The following is a 21155-nucleotide window of genomic DNA, read 5'->3' on the forward strand; positions in this document are numbered from 1 at the left end:
TAACATAGATTTTTAAATTATCTGTTGCTTAAAAATTGGCTTAATTAGAAGAGAACGTAATGGAGATCATAGATATTTTTAGATATTCTTATTTTAACTTATGGATTCATTTTATTGTGCTAAATTTTACTTCAAAATTTGATTCTTATTAATACAGTATATCTTTTATACTTTTCCATGGATCAGGCCATTTTGGACCCTAACAATTTGTAAACGGAATAGAAAAGCAGAAGGAATCAGACGTTTTGCCTGTAGTAACTAGAAAAGGGATGAAAGAAGTTGTAGGGGGAAGTCATGAACCAATGTTCAAAGAGGTTTTATATAATAATATTTATTACATATACATCTTATAACAAAATGTTCCAAAGTAAGAATGAAGTAAGAAAGCTAAAGTGATAAGAACAATAGAAGATATGGGAATTGTATTGCAAAAAAAGAAGTAGAGGATTTGGAGATAAAATTTTGATTCTGTTTCTTGGTTAACTTATAAGTCATTGTGCTGAGGGGATAATTAAAGCAGGGTACCACAATTATAAAGAGTCAATGGTATATTTTTACTAGAAAACCATTGAACTTTGACCAAAACCAGATAATATGAGTAATATGAAGAATTCAACTGTGTGTCATTTAAAATCTATAGGTGGGGCTGGAGAGATGGCTCAGTGGTTAAGAGTGGCTGTTCTTGCAGAAGACCCAGGTCCGAATCCCAGCACCCACATAACAGCCAACAACTGTCTGTAACTCCAGTTCCAGAGGCTCCAACTCCCTCTTCTGACTTCTATGGGCATTGCATGAATACAGGTGCACTTACATATATGCAGGCAATACGCTCACACACATAAAATAATAAATATCAAAAAAATAAAATCTATAGATGGATAGGATCAACATAAAAAGAGTATAAGATTCCATCTGGTTCAAAGACACTTAAGAATATAAAGGATCAATTGAATGGCCTGTTCTTGTTTTTAGGATAGCTCTTGAAGACATATTGCCAAAGCAATGAAGGTGTAAGTTACAACTTCAGTGATAGGTTTGTGTATGTATGTCATATTAAAGAAAGACAGAACTTAAACCCAGGGATATAAATTACATGTCAAGTCCTCCTCCCTTTTTTAAGTTTGGTGTTTTGAACCTCTGACTAAATGACAACAAATAGAGATTCATTTTCATATTATAAGTCTGGAGATCCAGAAATCTGGCTAAAGAAATTTGTTAAGAAACCACCTCAGACAAATGAGAAAACAATTATCTCTCTAAAAATTGTCTTTAGTTTAGAAAGATAGAGAATTAAGTATTTAATAATAAGACAAATAAAATCTTTGGTATCAATGATTTGGGGCTAAGAAATAGCTATGAACATGTATTTATCTTTTAACACTGCTTAAGAGAATTTCACTTTTGTTGCTCTAATTTAACATAGGTAAATGGATAACTGATTTAACATTTGTGATTTTTAAATCAGCCTTACTAAGTTTATAAACAGTATCAGAACATGTTTTTAAAAAGTTTAAAACATCTACTTGCTCAATAATCAGGTTTATATAAAATTATCTCAGAATGCAGGAAGATTTCTTTTAATAGACTATTGAGGTATATAGTGTATCAAACTCAAAAGTAGTTAAAAGTTAAAGGAAATAGTGCTTGCTTAGCATGCCCGAGGCCCTGGGTTTGATCCCTAGCACTACAAGACAAAACAAAAGCTGAACAACACAACCAATCGTAAAAGAAGTTCAAGGGGAAAAAATAAATTGTAAAGTCAAATTAAAGGGAAATTTTACATTTTTCTAAGCTTATAAAATAATATCTAAAGGCAGATAATAGCCAATTATAGACACAGAAATAATAAACTATGAATCTAATAAATTTTGCCATAAGCTTTTGAAGATTAAAGCACTAAAAATAAACCAGGGACTCTTTTTGAGTAACAACTTCTAAGAATCTTCTACAAACATTATATTGATAATTTAGAGTCAAAAGTATTTAAAAGTAATGATCCTTAATAGATATCTATAGAAATAAGATTAAGTTGGAGCTCACAGTATATGAGATTCTACTTTCCAAAGTAAGATAACTGGATCAAACACGAATAGGATATTCTGCCTTGGATTTTCTAATTTAAACTCGCAACTGCATTGCTCTTAGGATTACAAGAATAAAGAAGGACACATCTTTTATTAGGTTGTGGAAAAGTCTAAATTTGAGAGGCTAATTAGGAAAGTTAATATAATAAGAATCAGTTTTGTCACCTTTAGTATGAATCATGGTACATACTTAAAAACTAAAAGCTAACTTTAAATGCCTATGCATTTATAAACATGTATACACATATAAATACATTAAAACAAATTTTGAGTCTAACAAGTTTTAATAGCATTGACACTTCAACTTTTACACATACACTATGTGACTCAAGTCAAATGCAAATGAAATATCAATCTTCTATTTATTCCAGATCATATTCCAAAAAGTAGTAAATTATACACTTACAGAGGCCCTAGCTGTTTCTGAATCAGTAATTGGCATCCTTGCAATTATTTCCCTTCCCTTTCCACCCTACACCTCACAACATAGGCCTAAAATTAGACCCTAAAAACATATGCCCAGATTTCACTTTCTAGTCAAAAATATAAGCTCACAAAAATCATAGATGACTATAACTCTATAAGTTACTTTATATTCCAAATAGTATCTTTTAGATTTCTGAGTAATTGTTTAAACTGGAGTTTTAACTGTCTCCACCCACTTCCCACTACATCACACCCTCCGTTTCCCCACCCCCAGATGAGGTTAGGTTGATAAATGGATTTTGGAGATGGAATAAAGCCAGACATCAAATAACTTACTTGAAATCCATCTCTTACCTTCTGTACTTAACCCTGGACTTGATGTGAACTTGGCTACATCAACAATTTTTACAGCAAATTGCTGCCCAGTTTCTCTGTTGATACATCGTCGTACAACACTGAAGGGACCCCTAAAAAACAAAAAGTCAATTTTAAGTCATTGATTTTAAAGTTCCTCTTTCTGATCAACATCTTACTGTGTTCTGTTATTTACCATAGCCAAACTACATTACCACCAAGCCATCTTATTTTAGTCTCCTGATAGAATATAATTCACAATAAAATTTCAGCAATGTAATTTTAACATTTATGTCTAATTCATAAAGCAATTCATCATTTTAAAATATTGTTAACCAGAAAAATGGAAGCCAAATAATTAAATTTTCAACTCAGGATAATTTTTTGAAATTATGAAGAGTATTCTGTATTCAAGGCAAGTAATCATTGTAGTAGCCCATATAATTATCAACATCTTAAACACAGGGAAGGCCATAAAAATGGCAGCACCTAGACAGGTACTAGTTAGAACCAGAAACATAAGTCATTGTTAGCATCTCCCTCTTGTTCCGCCCACAGACCTAGTCTTTACTAACAAATCCTGCTGAGAGTATCTCAAATACCTCGTCACCACTTCTCTCCATGTCTTGTACTCTTGTTAACACTACCATCTTTTGCTGTAACTACTGAAAACTCTTCTTATTCATTCATGTTTTAAAAATGAAAATATGATTTTATGTCCTGCTTAAAATTCCAGAGAAAGTGCTTTCAATACACACGCCTAATTAAGAAACAAATTATAAAAGCAAGTCCTAAAAAAAAAAAAAAAAACGGAAAATACACTTCAATAAAATTTGGACAAAAGACTTGAGCAGGCAGTTCACAAAGAAGCAGCCCTGCATAATCTGGTTTCCCACCTCTCTAGTCTCACTGGAAACCAAAAGAAATCACCATCCTCCTCAAACTTTAAATCATAATTGTTTTAAAATGCTAGAAAGGAACTTCCTAACAGTAAAACCACTGCCCTGGTCTAGCCATTTGTTTACCTACTCCTTTCCTCTGCCACTTACATTAGTGACTCAATAGTTGGATTAGCTAGATTTTTAAAATGCCAATACCTGGGCTTAAGATGAAGATGGACACACACACACACACACACACACACACACACACACAGTTTCTTGAGATTAGGTTACCAAATAAATATCTGCATTCAAGACAGCCCCAAGACAGATTTGTGTGCAATAACATTTGAACTACGATAAAAACCATTACATGCACAAACATACATGCACATGTGTATATTTTTCTTCTCCCGATGGGGGGAGAAGAGACAAAATATCTCTTTCATTGGCATTTTAAAAACATTTTATTTATTATTTTTATTATTTCATGTGTATGAGTGCATTGCCTGCATGTATTTAAGTGTACCCAGGTTGTACAATACCCAAGGGGTTGAGAAGAGTGTGTTGGATCCCCTGAAACTGGAGTTAGGTATGGTTGTTAGCTGCCATGTGGGTTCTGGGAACCAAACCTAGGTCCTCTGTAAGAACAGCCAGTGCTCTTAACCTCTGAGCCCTCTCTCCATCCCCTCAACGGCTTTTATAGGTACAAATGGCACACTTCTATGTGTGCTCAGCCTGCATACAAGAAAAAAAAATGATTATTTACATAGGGCACTTTTTTACTTGCGATACTGTTTGTCTCAAAGTTTGTCTTTCTTTTTTTGATTAAAGAACAAGCAAATGAATTTAATCTAACCTAGAGATAAACATTTCTTTAAAATAACATGAATGCCATCAGGACCATGAGGACATCAATTACACCCAGTTTCAAATTGCTCTACAAACAACAAAGCTAATCTGGAAGGGAAAGAAGGGTTAATAATGTACTTTTCAGAACTCTACAGAAAGACCTTTTCTGCAATCACTCAAAACCATTAAAAGATTTTCCTCTGTGACAACAGTAGGAAGTGAGGCAGGATTCCCAAAAATGTTTCCATTCTTAACCTGGATGTTTTAGATTTGATTATTTGGCCTGAAAATACCAAGCAATTTCAGGAAATGCTTAACATAATTGGTTTTTTTCCATACATGAACACTCAGGACTCGATTTATATGAATTTGTATAGTGTGATTCAACTCACTGAATCATTTTGGAAACTTTCTGAGTTCTGTTTGTAGGACTGTGTGTGATAAATTCAGTCATTTTCTTTTTACTCTTTTCTGACTGAACAAAGATAAGGAAGAAATTATAAGCCACCTTTTACAAAGAGTAAAATTAAGATAGCTGGGGAGTTTCCTTGTATTCATCTACTGTCTTACAATCTTTCTGCTCCCTCCTCCACAATGATCCCTGAGCTTTCCAAGGAGAAGGTGCAATATAAGTATCCTATTTAGAACTGAGCACTCCATTGTGTCTTATTTTCTTCATGTTGACTATTTGTGGGTCTCTGTGTTAATCACTATCTGCTGCGAGAAGTACCTTCTCTGGTTGAGAGCTGAGGAATGTACTAATCTATGAATATAATAAGTCATTGTGAATCAGTTTAATATTATATCTATTTAGCAGAGTGATAGTAGCGTATTACTACTATCACTCACAGGCTCTCACCTATGGCCTGTGATTCGTCTAGCCACAGGTTCTTGCCCTGATAACAGTATCAAGTAGAGTCTCTGGTGTCAAGCAGGCCTTAAATCCAATAAGGTGATTGGTTACTCCCATAATATTTGAGCCACTATTGCATCACTCAACATATTTTTCCAAGCTAGTTGCCACTGTAGCTTGCAGGGTTTATGGCTGGGTAAGGTTGATTATTACCCTTCTCTGTCAGGAACATGCATGCACCTTCTAGTACTATGAAAGCTAGTCAAAAGAGATGTAGCTTCAACATCAGTACTAGAGTGATCTCTCTTTGTCTGTTCTACAGCTCATGTATGTAGTGTGTTTAGCAATAGGGTTTTACCACCCAGTTCTGGTGGGCAACTGGGTGTAGTGGCAATAGCCAGCATTATTTGAGGATCTATGGGATCTCTCTGGTTAACAATTCCAAGAGAGGGAGTCTATTCTTGTCATTGGGTTTTTCATTTGCTACTTTATTAAGGCCAACGAACCCTGTTGCAGATGAATACAAGGAAACTGCTGTCTGGACACCACAGGGTACTTGCACATATGAACCCATAGTGCTTAAGACAGTAAGGACAAGACTCATGAAAACTCAAGCCATACAGGGGCCCAGCATGGATGGGGAAGTAGATTCTAGCTGAGAATCTACTGGCAACAGATGAATGCTGGGAGCGGGAAAGTCAGTTTTCCTTACTGGTATGATGCCTGGTAGGTTGACCAGACTCCAGGACATGCACCCATTTCCAGGAGCATTTGGGAGGCACAGATTAGAATTGATAGGCCTTTACAAAATAAAAATTAAATAAACAAAATAATAGGTAGTAATGGATGATATAAAGTCTGGGGAGAGGGTTGTGGGGAGGGGGGGTGGAGATAGGGGAAGGGTCTGAATGTGATCAAAATGCACTGTATGAAATTCTGGAATCAATGCGCTGATCTCCTTGAAGGGAGAGATTCTAGATAGGCTGACTAAACCCTGGTGGACGAACTTGCACTGAGGGACATCTCAGGACATTAACTTTACATAATATGCCTTAATACAAATGACAGAATGTATGAACTCCCTGGGGGAGGGGCTATAGGAGGGTGCCGAAAGGGAAGGGGGTTTAAAGATGATTTTGTGTATGAAATACACAAAAATTCAATAAAAAATATTAAAAATTTATTAAAAAATTTAATAAGCTAGCTAGGGAGAAAGGAGAGAAAAGGGGACTGATGAGACAATAAAACATAAACTTAAAAAAATCTATAAATAAAAATCACCTAAAGCCAATTCGTTAAGCTAATTTTATGAAGTAAAGAAACGGAATATATCTACGGACTCAAGACCTGAGGACAGGCCATAAGCAAAGCATATTAAAGGACTTTCCCTCAATGGCATCCAGAAGGCTAACAAAGGTATGCTGAGCCAAATTTAATATTCTAAAAAAAGCATCAAAATATACTTTGAGGTGGGGCATGATGACACATGCCTTTAATCACTTAGGAAGCAAAGACAAGTGGATCTTTATGAGTTTGAGGCTAATCTGGTCTATATAGTGACTTTCAGGCCAGTCACAAAACAAAAACAATAACAAATCTCAAAGTATGTTTTCTCTCTCTGTCTTTCTCTCTCTCTCCTCAATCCCTCTGTCCAATCCCTCCCTCTGAAGGTTTTTTGATTTAATGCACAACTTGAAACTCAAGAGAAATGAATAAAATTTATAATTTGGATGGGTCTCTTATGAAAATAGGAGGGGCAATAAAGAGCATTAAGATATATGCCAAACTATATTGGCTGACAATTTGGGGAAACAGCAAAAAATCTGGAGACCTAGATTTCAATTTGGTTTGTACCTTTTCTTGACACCTGAAAATTTTGCCCTGAAATTTCAAATGTATGGTATAGTCAATTCTTGAATATTGATGTGGAGAAAAGTAAGTCACTCTATCCATTAGGATATTCATCAAAATGGAATGATAACCGATGACATTTCAGATTTGGTTAAATATTGCTGGAGGAGGGAGATTTATTCTTTTCTGAGGATGTGGCCACAGGTAGGTTTGTCCATACTCCAGTACATAATCCCACACCCATGCACAGGCAGCATTAACTGGATTTAGTGAATCATTGGAAAAAAAAGACATCCAAGCTGCGAGGGAGGCATATTGGCAGGAATATAGGGAAGTTTGAAAGAAAAAAAATCAGTAGATATGCTATTTCATTGTATAATATATGAAATTCTCAAAAATAAAGAAAAATTTAATAAAACTATATATACATATTTCAGTCAACTCCTTACAAATACCAAATATTGACTGGAATGATAACACAAAGTTTTACTTGAGGCAGATGGCTTCTTATACAAGTCTAAGGCTTTAAAAAGTTTTTTATTAATTTAATTTGCTATTTGACAATTTCACACATGTACCTAACACATACTCACACCCCCACTCTCACCCCCTACTCTCCCGTTTCATTACTACTGTTATCTGTACTCCCCCTCTTCCCTACAGATCACTTTCTCACTTTCATGTCTATTTTTGTTTGTTTTGTGACCAATTGATTTTAACCACAGCTCTCCAAGTGACCTGCCTGGTGGGTTCTAGCACTGGCTACATAACTGGAGACAATGATTCCCCAACTCCTAGAAACTATCAATAGCCAATAGGTGAGCAGTAAGGGGTATGGCCTCATGAAGTCCTCCCCCTTTCATGACTGACTGTTAACAAGGTCTGTCTTATACCAGTCCAATGTAGGTAACTTCAGTTATAAGAGTTAATGACGATTCTATCAAGTCTAAAGGATGGCATTTCATAGGCTTTCATCCTGTCTTCCAGCTCTGAATACTTCTCACCCTCCTCTTTCATAATGCTCCCCGAGCCTTAAAGGAGGTAGTATAAATGTCTTGTTTAAGGCTGAGCCCTCAATTATCACACATCCTCAACATCTTTGGTATCTATGAATCTAGTCTCTGCATTCACTGCAGAGACTTCTCTGTTTAAGGCTGAGAGTAGCATTTGTCTATGGGTATAGACACACATATTTAGAAGGGCAGACATTAATGAAATACAACCAACAATAAGAAAAATACAAAGAATCAATTAAACACAGACTTGGTTCTTTGAAAGATAAACAAGATGGACAAACCATTTGCCAAATTAATCAAAAGAGAGAGGAGATCCAAACTAATAAAATTAGAGATGAAAATCACCAGGACATATCTTAAAAACCTGTATTTTACTAACTTGGAAGATCTAAAAGAAATAGAAAATTTGTAGATGCATATGACCTACCAAAATTAAACCAAGATGAAATTTAAAAAGTTAAACAGATCTATAACCAGCAGCAAGACTGAAGCAAGTAATAAAAAGTCTCCCAACTTAAAAAGGACCAGGACCAGATGGATTCACGGCAGAATTCTACCAGACCACCAAAGAACTAACATCAATACTACTTAAAGTATTCCAAAGAATAGAAAAGGAGTGAAGGTGTCCAAACTCTTTTTATGAAGCCAGTATTACCCTGATACCAAAACCAGATAAAGACAAAATTAAAGTCTGTTTTTGAGTAAGCGATCAATTAAACCAGAATATAAGTGAGCATTTTTACAACCTCTGCTAAGGTTTTAAAAAGACCGTAATTGGCCCTATGAAGACACAGAATCATCTTTAGTTTTCATTTATGAGAAGGTTTTGTGTGGGCAACAGATAATTCTGATACTAAAAATAAATATATAAAAAGGAGACTAGAGGGGCTGGAGAGATGGCTCAGTGGTTAAGAACACTGACTGTTCTTGCAGAAGACCCGGGTTCAAATCCCAGCCCCACAAGGCAGCTAACAACTGTCCGTAACTCCACTTCCAGGGGATCCGACAGCCTCTCCTGTCCTCCGCAGGCAGTACAAGCATACACATAAAATAAAAATAATAAATAAAATCTTTAAAAAAAAAAAGGAGACTAGAATTAAATTATGGTACAAATTATGCTAGTATGTTGGTTTTCCAGAATAAGAAGATTGATTGAGCACAGTGCATCCAACTTATTTCCCTTCTCAAACCTATTAAAGGGGGTTTAAAGAAAGGACTGAGAAAACAAGGGAGGTGACAATCGTAATAATCAAATTTGGGAGGCAAGACAGTAGGTGTAGTGATTGTAATTGATCCAACACTATTGGAAATGCTCACCCAGAGAAAACAAGGAAGCCTATTTGAAACCAAATTATATTACAGAATCATCAGGAAGCACGTGAACTGGTAGTACCAGATAATTTTGGAACTAGAAAGAGTAAAGTTAAAATGACAAAGTTTGAATGAAATTTGTTAAAGAAGCAGTTAGATCTTTGCTCTACTCCACACCTTGGGTAACTGCCCCTTCCTCATCCTAACAGGGTTCATTCTTTAGAGAAAGTAACACATTCTCAGAACCAGAGAAGGCCACTGAGGAAATGATATTAAACAGAAAGCAAAAGGAGTATGTGGCCATACACATGGAATATTAACAATCTCACTCCTTTTTCCTAATAAGAGATGTTGAAAGTCAGATCCTTACTCTGAGGCAGCAGATGAAAAGACTCACAGAATATCTGACCAGCTCAGTGGGAAGATGACATGAGCTTCCCCAAACTGCTTAAACCATATCCCAGCTTTTTACACTATGAATGTGACCCTATATAGGGCCACAAGGGGTGTCACAAAAATTAGGAGCAGTAAAAGGTTTCTAAATGTGCAACAACCAAATATTAATTCACAATCAATTGTGTAATGAACCTGAGGTATTTCTGGCAGCACTCATGGGTGTTTCATTGCAAGATTTTATTGCAACTTTGGCTCAGAACACACAACATGCCCATTTTGCATTGTACCTGCCATCATGCCACCCAGCACCAATGAGTGCTGACTGAAACACCTCAGTTCAGATCTGAGACTGATATGTTATGAATTTCAGTCTGTTATTGTATGTACATAAAATGTTTGCTGCTCTTACAGAAGCATAATGGCTAGATTATGGAAAAGAAAGGTTTTTATATTTTCCTCCTGTGACTCCTAAGCATGTATCAAGCTAGTACACCTTTGGATTGGATTAGAATAATTGATTTTAAAAACTGCTGTTTGGGTTGCTGACTTGAGTTTCATAAGAAATCATTAAATGAATTTTGGCTTCGTATTAAGACAGAATTTCCAATAATTTCTGAAATGGTTGTAAACATACTTCTGTCATTCTGTATTATGAATTTATGCAAAACCATATTCTTGGCATTGATAATTATAAAATCAAATATCAATCAACTCTGAAAAATGTTTAAGATGCTCTAAGTCTTTCCGAACCAAATATTCAGCCAGGATTTAATTCTTTATATAAAAATAAATAAGCACACCCACCTAACTAGTATGCAAATTTGTTTCCATCCTTAACAAATAGTAAAATTATATGTACACCAAAGAATTAAAATAAATTTATGATTTATTATCAATAAATGCTTGGTTTATATACCTATTTTTATGTATCTATATACTTAAGGTTACATAAAAATTTCTCGGGTGAAAAGGGGTCACACTCAGAAAAAGATGAAGACATGAACTAGATCACCTCCCAGAACTCAGTGAAAAGTTCCACTGGCATCTTCACAGCTCTCTCAATTAACTTTCACTCCTTCTGTCCCAGGGTTTCCAACTTCCCTTGGGGTTTCCCCACTTCAGCAGTACTGTCATTTTGAGTTGGTTATTTTTTTCTTATGTAGGAATATAATATGCATTGCACTCACTGGAGAGTAGTAGCAAACCCCCCAGGCTTTGATAAACAAAATGTCTCCAAATGTTGCCAAATGTCACCCTGGGGGACAATACTGCCTCCAATTGAAAACAATGTTCTATTTCCAATCATGATCAGACAACCAAGGCTCTTAAGACTTCTGGAGATAAGCCTAATTTAGAAACCAGGGGCCAATACCAATAGATAGAGTAATTTGGAGGAAACAGACTATACAAAAGCACTTCAAATTAGCATTAATATTCCTTAGTAAGGTTTTATAATGATGAAACAAAAACAGAAATTTCAGAAAACAAAAGCGCTCTTGAAAAATAAACATATGAAGAAACCTAAAACTCAAAAGAAAGATTGGCAGATAATGCTGAGAAAACCTCCCAGAAAGCAAAATAAAAATAACAAAGAAAATGGAGGGAAATAACATTTCCCATTTTAAAAGGTCTAGTCAACTACTGAGCAAAATAATTAAGCCATGTCCATATACACTGCTGTGAAACTTAAAATCACTGGGAAGAAAATTTTCACATTTCCAAAAATGGAAGTAGGAATTCACAGAGAGCAAAAATGACACAGTTCACATATGGTGGCTCAGGAACCAAAATGGCTTCAGATCTCTCAATGGAAACAAGAACACAATAGAGAAAAGCCTTTATAATTGCAAAGGAAAATGACCTCCAACCTTTAATTCTACATCCACCCAGACCATCAACGATCATAAAAATATTCTCAGAAACTAGAAAGCTCAATAAATTACTTACCATGCATGTATTATGGAAAATTTATAGGATGTGCTGCCCAAACAATACCAATAAAAAAGATACCTAACAACAGCAAATAAGAGCTCCAATATAGAAGACAGATGAATCCCCAGGAGTACAAAGAAGGGAAATTTCAGGCTGACAGCATATAGCAGGTAACCAATCCAGGCTGAAAGATAGTAAAGATCCTTACTGCCTGTGACTACCTTTTTTAGCCCAGAAACAGAATGGCCAGGTAAGCTGGATCCAGATTCTTCTGTTTGCTTTTTCTGGTTATGGGCTGATGAGGTTCCTGCTCTTTTCTGCAGTGTGGACCAACAGAGGACTCTCATTTTATTTCACTGTAGTATTTTGCTTTGACCAATTCCTAGAGTTGGAGGAAGTACCACGAAATGAGGCATGACCTATGCCCCTGATTGTATTCCTGCTGGACTTACCCTGCTCTCCCTACAATTCCAATATCTTTCCTGCTTTAGAAGAGCTCAAAAACCTAGGATTTACTGTGACCATGCCAAATAACATCTCAGAATGGGCTTCTAAACAGTTGCAGGGCATCTAAAGCCACACTATAAGAAAGATCTGTTTCACTTTTCTTCTCCTCAAAGCATGGTACCAATGTTGCCTTTTCCTTACACAGCTAAATTTGTGCCTGCAATGCAATATACTGTTAAGGTATACACACATTGGGAGTAAAGCTATGAGGAAATCAAAAGGAATAATTAATACAAAGGCCCAGATGGTAGTTTAAGTGGGGAGGGAGACTGTATGCTAGCACAGAAGGGACTTTGGAAGGCAATGGCAATGTTATATTTCCTAATGGATATTAGATTCATGACTTTTAGTTTTATCATCATTCTTCACATACACATATATTATACAACCCCCCATATATACATTTATTTACTTATTTTCTTAGCTTTAAAATATTTTAATGTCTGAAGGGGTAAGTTCATAAGATGTTGCTAACCAAGAGGTCTTAATTTTTATACATCTATATAATACAAATTATTTCAAATGATAGATAATGAAGAAAAACAATGGTTGCAATTCAAACACAATAAAGTCAATATGGAATATTAATTATGATTTTATATCAAGTTGAAATAATTTAGAGTGATACTTTAAGTTGAAATATACAAATTTTTGTTGTATTTGCGATGTAAGTTCTCACCCTATGAGAGGTTTACAAACAAACAAAACCTTTAATAAATAGGGTAAACTTGCACACATTATAGGCCTGGAAGCTTTGTTATATTTATTGTGTAATATACTACAGGATATGAAGGAAAATTATGAATAAAAACAATTGTTTTAAAAAAGGAAAGAAAACCCTAAGCAAAGTGAAGGCAAACAATAAATATTTACATATATATTCAGAAAACACATAACACAGAGTTCATACATAGTTAACCCTTTATTATTCATGGATTCCATATCTGTGAATTTTCTTACTTGCTAAAATTTATTTGTAATCTTAAAATCAATACTTGAAGCACCTTATGGTTACATATACTGTGGCAAAATTTTGAGTCTCCTGATCTCTACTTGCTGCCAGCTCAGGTCAAATGAGGTGATATTCTATCTTCTTATTCCAGCTGTCATACTGTAAACAAGTGATCTTTGTCAAGTCTATTTAGTTCATTTATTTTCCATTTGGGCTTTTTGTTGATTTCACAACTCAAAATGGTCCCCAAACATAGTGCTCGAATGCTGCTTAGTGTCTCTAAGCACAAGAAAGCTGTAATGTGATTCACGGGGAAAACATGTGTTAGATGATATTCATTAGGGCATGAGTTATAGAGCTGTTGGTGATGGGTTCAATGTTAATGATTATGAACAATATATATTAATTATATTGTCTTTAAACAGAGCCACACATGAAAGAAGGTTACATATTGACTGCTTGACAAAAATGTGACAAAGGCTCAAAGGAACATAATCCTCTATTTCCCCCAAATATTTAAGTACACCGAAACAGCTATTTTGGTGTTTTAGTAACTTTATAGAACACAATGATCACAAATTACAAGAATAACTGTACACATATATACATACACAAATATATGTATTACAAGCACATATGTGTACCTATTATGTAATATTCACATTCATTGGTATCTGAAGAGGATTGGCTGTAGGACCCCACATGGATACCAAATTCCACTGATGTTCAAGTCCCTTATATAAAATGGCAAATCTACATATAACCTACATATAACCTTCTGTATATTTTAAATCATCCCTAGATTGTTTATAATACCCAATAAATTTAAATATTTTGTAAATAGTCATTATACAGTATTTTTTGAGAAATAATGACAAGAAAAAAAGTTTACACATGAATTTTAAAAGTAATTTTGACCTGTAATTAGTTAAATTCACAGATGCGGAACAGACAGATATAATAGGCCTAAGACAATTTCACATATTATTAAATATATAGTCGGCCTTCCAAACAGAGAGGGGAGTATTGGGGGAATATGGGAGGAATTAGAATTTAGAAATGGGGGGTAGGTATGATTATATTTCATTATACACCTTTAAAAATACTCAAACATAAGGTAAAAATCTAAAAAGAATCTAGTATGTACCAGACACTTGTTTCCTAATAAATATCTGGTGAATGATGTAAGGAAAAGGCAAACTAGAAAAGAATAAGGCACTGATTTGTTTTTTAAATTCTTTTAGTAATTCTTTGAGAATTTAATACAATGTATTTTGATCATAGCACCTGTAATCCTTCCAGACCCATCTCCAACTCATTACCCCTTCAACTTCATGTCCACTTAAAAAAAAACTATTAAGTTCAATTTGTACTACCTATATACTCTTGGGTATGTGGCCATCCACTGGAGCATAGTCTCCCTACAGGAATCACACCCTTAAAGAAAACTGACTCTCCTTCCCTCAGTAGCCATCAACTGTTCACAGCTCCTCAGTTAGGGGTGGGGGCTCATGAACCCCTTTCCTCTCCATACTAGAATGCTAACTGGCTTGATTTTGTGCAGGGCTTGTGCAAGCAACCATAGTTGATATGAGTTCGTATGTGTCTTATGTCCAGAAGACACACTGCTTTGCTCCTGTCCTCTCCAACCTCTGGCTCTTACAATATTTCCACCCCCTCTTCAATTAATGAGCCTTGAGGATATGTGATATAGATGTCCCAGTTATGGCTGAGCACTCCATGAACATTATTCTCTGCACTTCGAGCAGTTTTAAGTTTTCTGTGATAACCACCATCCAATACACAAAGAAACTTTCTGAAGAGGTTTGAGAGCTGTACTATAAAAGTTAGCCATCAGGGAGAAAGCTTTCTTGTCACTACCAAATTGATTTCTCTATGTCTAATGACCAATATGTGTGGTGTCTTCAGTAATATGGCCTTAACATTAAGTCCTGGTGGAAAACCATGAGCAATGGCAATAGCCTGTCATTGTTTATAGCATCACCTACTTATAAGAAGAGATAAAATTTTGAGAAACCATAGTGTTTCCACATCTTTATCTACTTTTAAGTATCACTGTACTACTTTCTGTGTAATTCTGATATTCAAAATAGACATTTTGGGTGGGAGGATAAAAATAAAATAGGTAAAATATAATGATAATAAATAACATTGGTGATAATAATAAAGCCTTGAAAACCATACTATTGACATAAATTTATATTCAAGTGACACCTAACAAATGTAATAATGTTTTCCTCCTCTTATTTTAACACGATTAAATCTGGTCATTACCACTGAAGAGCTTATGCTTATTATTTATCAATAAATCCCTCTTACTTTGCTATTGGCGTGTTGTAGTAACAAGGAGAAAGAGATGCTGTCCTGACGTTTTTTCCTCTTTAATACTTCTAGTACTTACATCTAACATATAAAGATACATACATACTCCAAGCTAGGTTGTTTTAGGTATAGTGACTAAGCAACAACAACAACAACAAAAGACTGCATTCTTCTAGCTATAGAAACATAAATGAAATGGGAAAGCCATCAACATCAAAATCTCAGGAAGGAATTGCAGCCTAAATGTTAACAACTAAAGACTAATGAAGAACTTTAAAAAAAGAAAAGGAAAGCTTACTTGAGAAAGTTAGTAATGGATTTCCAATAACCTAACAGAACAAACTATGTTCATCTGTGTCTTTAGAGAGTTAAGATCTAATAATTACTAGTTAACAGTTAGCATTCACTAACTCAGTATTTATCCTGACATAATTAGCACCTCTGTCCAACCTTAAGAGGTCAGTGAAAAGTTTAATAGGCCTTGCTTTAGACTGCATGTAGCACACTGTCCAATGGTCTGGATCTACGTATGATACACTCACCTTTTACTAGTTTTACAGGAAGACTACAGATTGTAAATATCAAACTCTGCTCAAATCAAAAGATTTAGAACATTTGATTGATGGTGGTAGTGGTAGTAGTGAGGTGTGTCTAAAGAACTTAGAACTGTAGATGACTTTGTTAACTCATACGTGCTAGAACACATATCAAGAAGAATTGCTAAGGGAAGAAGCTTTTTTGTAAACCCAAGAAAATCGGAAGGAGAGTAAATATGGGCAGAAAGAAACAAAGCAGAAAATATGAAGGACTATGAGAGAAATATACCACAAAGAACTCTGACTTCATTATACATATATAGGTTCTCTTAGCTTAAGCTTAATATATAAAGAGGATTCGGGAACTGGAGAGATGACTCAGTGGTTAAGAGCACTGGATGTTCTTGCAGAGGATCCGGGTTCAATTCCCAGCACCCACATGGCAGCTAACAACTGTCTGTAACCCCAGTTCCAGAGATCTAACACCCTCTTCTGAACTCTGTGGGCACTGTACGACATGGGTGCACTTACACACATGCAGATAATACACTCATACACATAAAATAAAAATGAAATATTAAAAAAGAACATTCTCAAATAGTGAAACATTAAAAATTTAAAAATTCAATTGATATTTGTACATTTTATTATTTATTTATCTCGGTTTTCCAAAGAGGAAATAAGATACAACCCCAAAAGAACACACAAATAAAAAGTATTAGCAAAGCAGTTCTTGTCTTCAAGGCACTCCCAATGTAGCACACCGCTATTGATGTATAATAATAATGTTAGTATAATGCTATGGGACTAAGTATTGGAATAGCAATGCTACAGGTTTATTACCTATGGACAGGAAAGTGGTCAGAGAAGTCCTCAGTGAAACAGGGAAATTTGGAAAGGCAAGAAATGGTCAACGGGAATTTTTCAAGCCAAGGAGAAAATTCCAAAGGTAGACAGAAGTATATGCAGTGGCCTAGAACATCAAATGGGCAATGTGTGCTAGGTACTCCAAGCTATTTGGTACTATTGCTATGAAAAACTGGAGGGTGTAAAGAGGCTGGAAAAGGAGAGGGCCAAAGATCAATGTGACAGAATGGAGAGACGATGGGCTGTGAGGATGGAAGTTACTACATTAGCCCAAGGAAGAGGTGAAGACCTGAACTAATATAGTAGGGACAAATGAGACACATTTCAGTGCATAAACTGAAAAACAATTTAACGAATAATTATCATGGGGCAGGGTGGGGTGAACTGACCTACTACTGATAGATTTCTGGCAATAGTTATTGGGTAAATCACAGTAGCAGTAAATGAGAGAAGAATCACAGGAGAAAACCGGTAGAAAGCTAAGGAAGAAAGGAAACACATTTGGAAGTATTAAAAGTATTATTTCCATAGCATACCCAGACACAGACTTATAAAGGACAGAAAGGCAAAGTTTTAAGATTTTAAGAAAGGAGTAAGAGGGTTGGGGAAATGGCAACCAGTGACGTACTTGCTGTTCATGCATGGGGACCTGAGTTTGGATCCCCAGCACCTATATAAAAATCCAGGTACAGTGGTGTTCACCTATAATCCCAGTGTTGGGGTGGCAGAGGCAGGCAGATTCCTACTGTTTGCTGGCCAGCCACTCTAGATGAATCTATGAGCTCCAGGTTCAGTGGCAGGCCCTGTCTCAAAAAATAAACAAACTGGAAAGCAACTGAGGAAAAAGTCTGATGTCAATTTCTGGCTCCTCCTCCACATGAACTCATACACACACACAAATGAGGAGTAAGGGTCAACGTGGACATGAAGATGAAGACATTAACTACCATTTATGACCTATCATGTGCCAAACTGCTAGAACTTGTCCAAGATTCTCTCATTATTTATCATCAAACTAAGGTTGAGGACTGAAGCTCAGACATAATGGGACTCTAAATTTTAAATTTATATTGTCTATTTTCTCTAGGAAGCATGAGCAAATGCAAGGCAACTGAAGCTATTGCTGCAAATGAGAACCCTTAAGAGAACAGAAGATGAAGCCCCATCTTCTCCCTAAAGGAGTTCTAGAAATACCAACATAGGAAGACAAGAGGCCCAATAAGAAAAAAAGAATTAAGTGCTGAGGCAAGCCTTTAGAGCTTGGTATCTTGCAGAAATATAACACCAAGACAAAATGCCTAATAAGGTCTGCCCTGGCCAGTATCATTGGAGTTCCACATCAGAAAATGGCCCAATGGAATACTTGGGAGAGAAATAACAATTTTGAAACTCACTCTTCACCTTTTCTCTTTTTTACTCCTAATTTTCTCCTAGTGTTCATGAATAGAATTACTTATAACTACTATTAGCATTATCACAATTGTCAAATTCTCTGTGAATAATCTACTCCTTATAAACTGAAATTAATAATTATAGAAGTCTGGAAGTGTGAAATTACACTGTAAATCTTATCTTCAAAGTGATGTGTTCTGTTAATATGCCACTAACACAGACTGTTTTCCAAATGGTATATTATCCTATAATAGTATTGTTGGAAGCCATAATCACAACTGCACCTAAAGGTTAGGGAGATTAATATTTAGGCTCAGATGCTGTCTTTATTAACAGACTGTTTTTCAGTGATATTTCTGTAGAATGCTATTAATCTCTTCCTGTTCTGAACCATGCTTTAAAGATCCCATAACTAGTTTAAATTACTAGTAAATAAAATAAAATAATTTAATTTAAATTAAGTGAAAAGAATCTTGAAGCCAGTAACACCCCCTCATTTTCCTAATGTTCATTTTAGTTGCATAAGGTTATACAATACTTATACTGTAACAAAGAAACAAAATATAATTAGATAACACTCTAAATTGAGGTTTTCCAAAATGACATCTTGTGGAGTTCTTAAAGAATGAAATTTTCTGTGTTAAGTGTGGTTTGGAAATGCCCTGTGAAAAATCAACCCCACCCTACCCCGTATCATGACATGTTACACGTTAGAGACTCAATGCTGTTAGGAAACAAGCATTCTTCCTTAGCTGTACTCTGTCGCTACCACTTACGTGGAATCTACTAACCATCAGTGTTCTCTGGTAAACACTTGTAATACAACGACATGAATCTTCTTTTAAAATGATTAAATTTGTTCTTTGACAATTTCATACATGTATATATGTGACTGAATCTTAAAAAATTAATATAAATTATGATGCAATGGCTAAGAATGATTCAAATCTCAACTTTTTCTGTAACAAATACTCTCACACACGCCCAAATATGGCATATAAACTGTTGATTAAATAACTTGGGGGGTTAATCCAATTATTTGCTTAATAAAGGATGGAAAAGATTTAGCTATTCATTTTAAATGTCTATTCATTAATACTCCTCAAAGTAATTTACTTTCTTTTACAACTGTTAATATGAGCATATTCAGTAGGCAATAATAATAATGCAACTTCTGGTCTTTTAACCAAAAAACACTTAATACAAAGGCAAAGCATGCAGGGGAAATAACCATTTACACTCAATTGGCCAGCTTAGTGCAGGGCAGCAGAAAACAGGTTTTGAATTATAATTGTAGTAATCAGTTTCTAGGTCTAAAGAAGTAAAGTAGATGATCTGGAAAATAATTGCTTTGGGGAAAGAAATCTGAAAATAAGAGTAAAATCAAACACCAAAACAGTTAGGAAAAATTTTAAGTTAGGTTAGAAACCGAAGTCCCTTTAAGTTAACACAGAGTATGATAGTTTTTAATGCTCACTTGTAACTAATCTGAAGAACAGACCAACTTCTCAGTGCTTATGTGATTGCCCATTAATAAATAAGCCACATAACGTAGCATGGAGGACAAGAAAAGAGCAGGTGCTCATATCCCTAAAACTTTTCAAAATGAACTCCTTAGCTTTTTCACCTCTCCTATTCTGTAGGCAACTCCTTCCATAATAGCTTAGTAAAAAATTAAGATGTCATTTTTTTGATCATTTTCCTTTACATTCTAGTTTTAAAATTTTATGTGTATGAGTGTTTTTATTTTTTGATTTTCATACAATACAATTTGATGGTATTTAGATCCCCTCCCCTACCCACACCTCCCCTTATGCCCATCCCCCACCCAATTTAATGTACTCTACTATTTATAATAAGGCCTATATAAAAGATGTGTGTCTCCAAATATCCTTCAGTGTGGGTCCATCCATGGAAACCTGGTTAACCTGCCAAGAATCCCACGTACATTCTAGTTTTAAATTCATTAGGAAATGCCCTGGCTGTACTTTGCAGAGATCTTTTCATTTCTTTCACTGGTTCTTGTGGCTGATTGTTGTAGCAATTTTCTTAACATCTTCATCAGATCATTCCAGTATCTGCTTCAACTCAGTACTGGAGCCAGCTGAATGTCTTCTCTTATTTATATTGTGATTTACATGGTGCTCAGTGTGACAAATGATTTTTGATAGTATCCTGGTTATTGTGGTTATTATTCAGAGACTGGGGATAATATCTTTTACTCTAGCAAGCAGTTAGTTACCCTGTTTATGTTTAGTGCATAGATTCTAGATTACTTTTGTGGGCTTTAGTTCCAATGGAAGTTTAATTTTCTGAGCCATCACAAGGCTATTTTGGCTTCATCTGGTGCTATTGGTGCTCTGTGATGGCTACTGTTCACTTTCATTATTTTTATCTCTTTAATGGGAATTGTGTGGGAGGGCTGAGGACTCAATGCAAGTGTACATGTCCAAGGGCCTGGTATAAACTCCGGAACCCCGGAACACTGCCTGCTACTGTTACTGTTTTTTATCATTAGGCATCTCTTCCTACAGATTATCAGCTCCAAATTTGGCTCTTTTTCAGGAAATACCAGTTTTATAAATAGAACCAGTTCCATATA

General features: G+C 35.3%; 1 protein-coding gene across 6 annotated transcripts in view; it reads right to left on the minus strand.

Moving 5' to 3' along the window:
• Cask (calcium/calmodulin dependent serine protein kinase) overlaps positions 1–21155 on the minus strand; it is a 430362-nt gene that overhangs the window by 334444 nt on the left and 74763 nt on the right. For all 6 annotated transcript variants that reach the window (XM_008843151.3, XM_008843142.3, XM_029568448.1 and 3 more), the window contains exon 2: positions 2865–2977. In XM_008843151.3, the coding sequence (XP_008841373.1) occupies positions 2865–2977 (113 nt within the window). The remainder of the gene's footprint in view (positions 1–2864; positions 2978–21155) is intronic.

This window comes from Nannospalax galili, unplaced genomic scaffold (assembly GCF_000622305.1).
Source record: "Nannospalax galili isolate Female #2095 unplaced genomic scaffold, S.galili_v1.0 scaffold270, whole genome shotgun sequence".
Lineage (NCBI taxonomy): Eukaryota > Metazoa > Chordata > Mammalia > Rodentia > Spalacidae > Nannospalax > Nannospalax galili.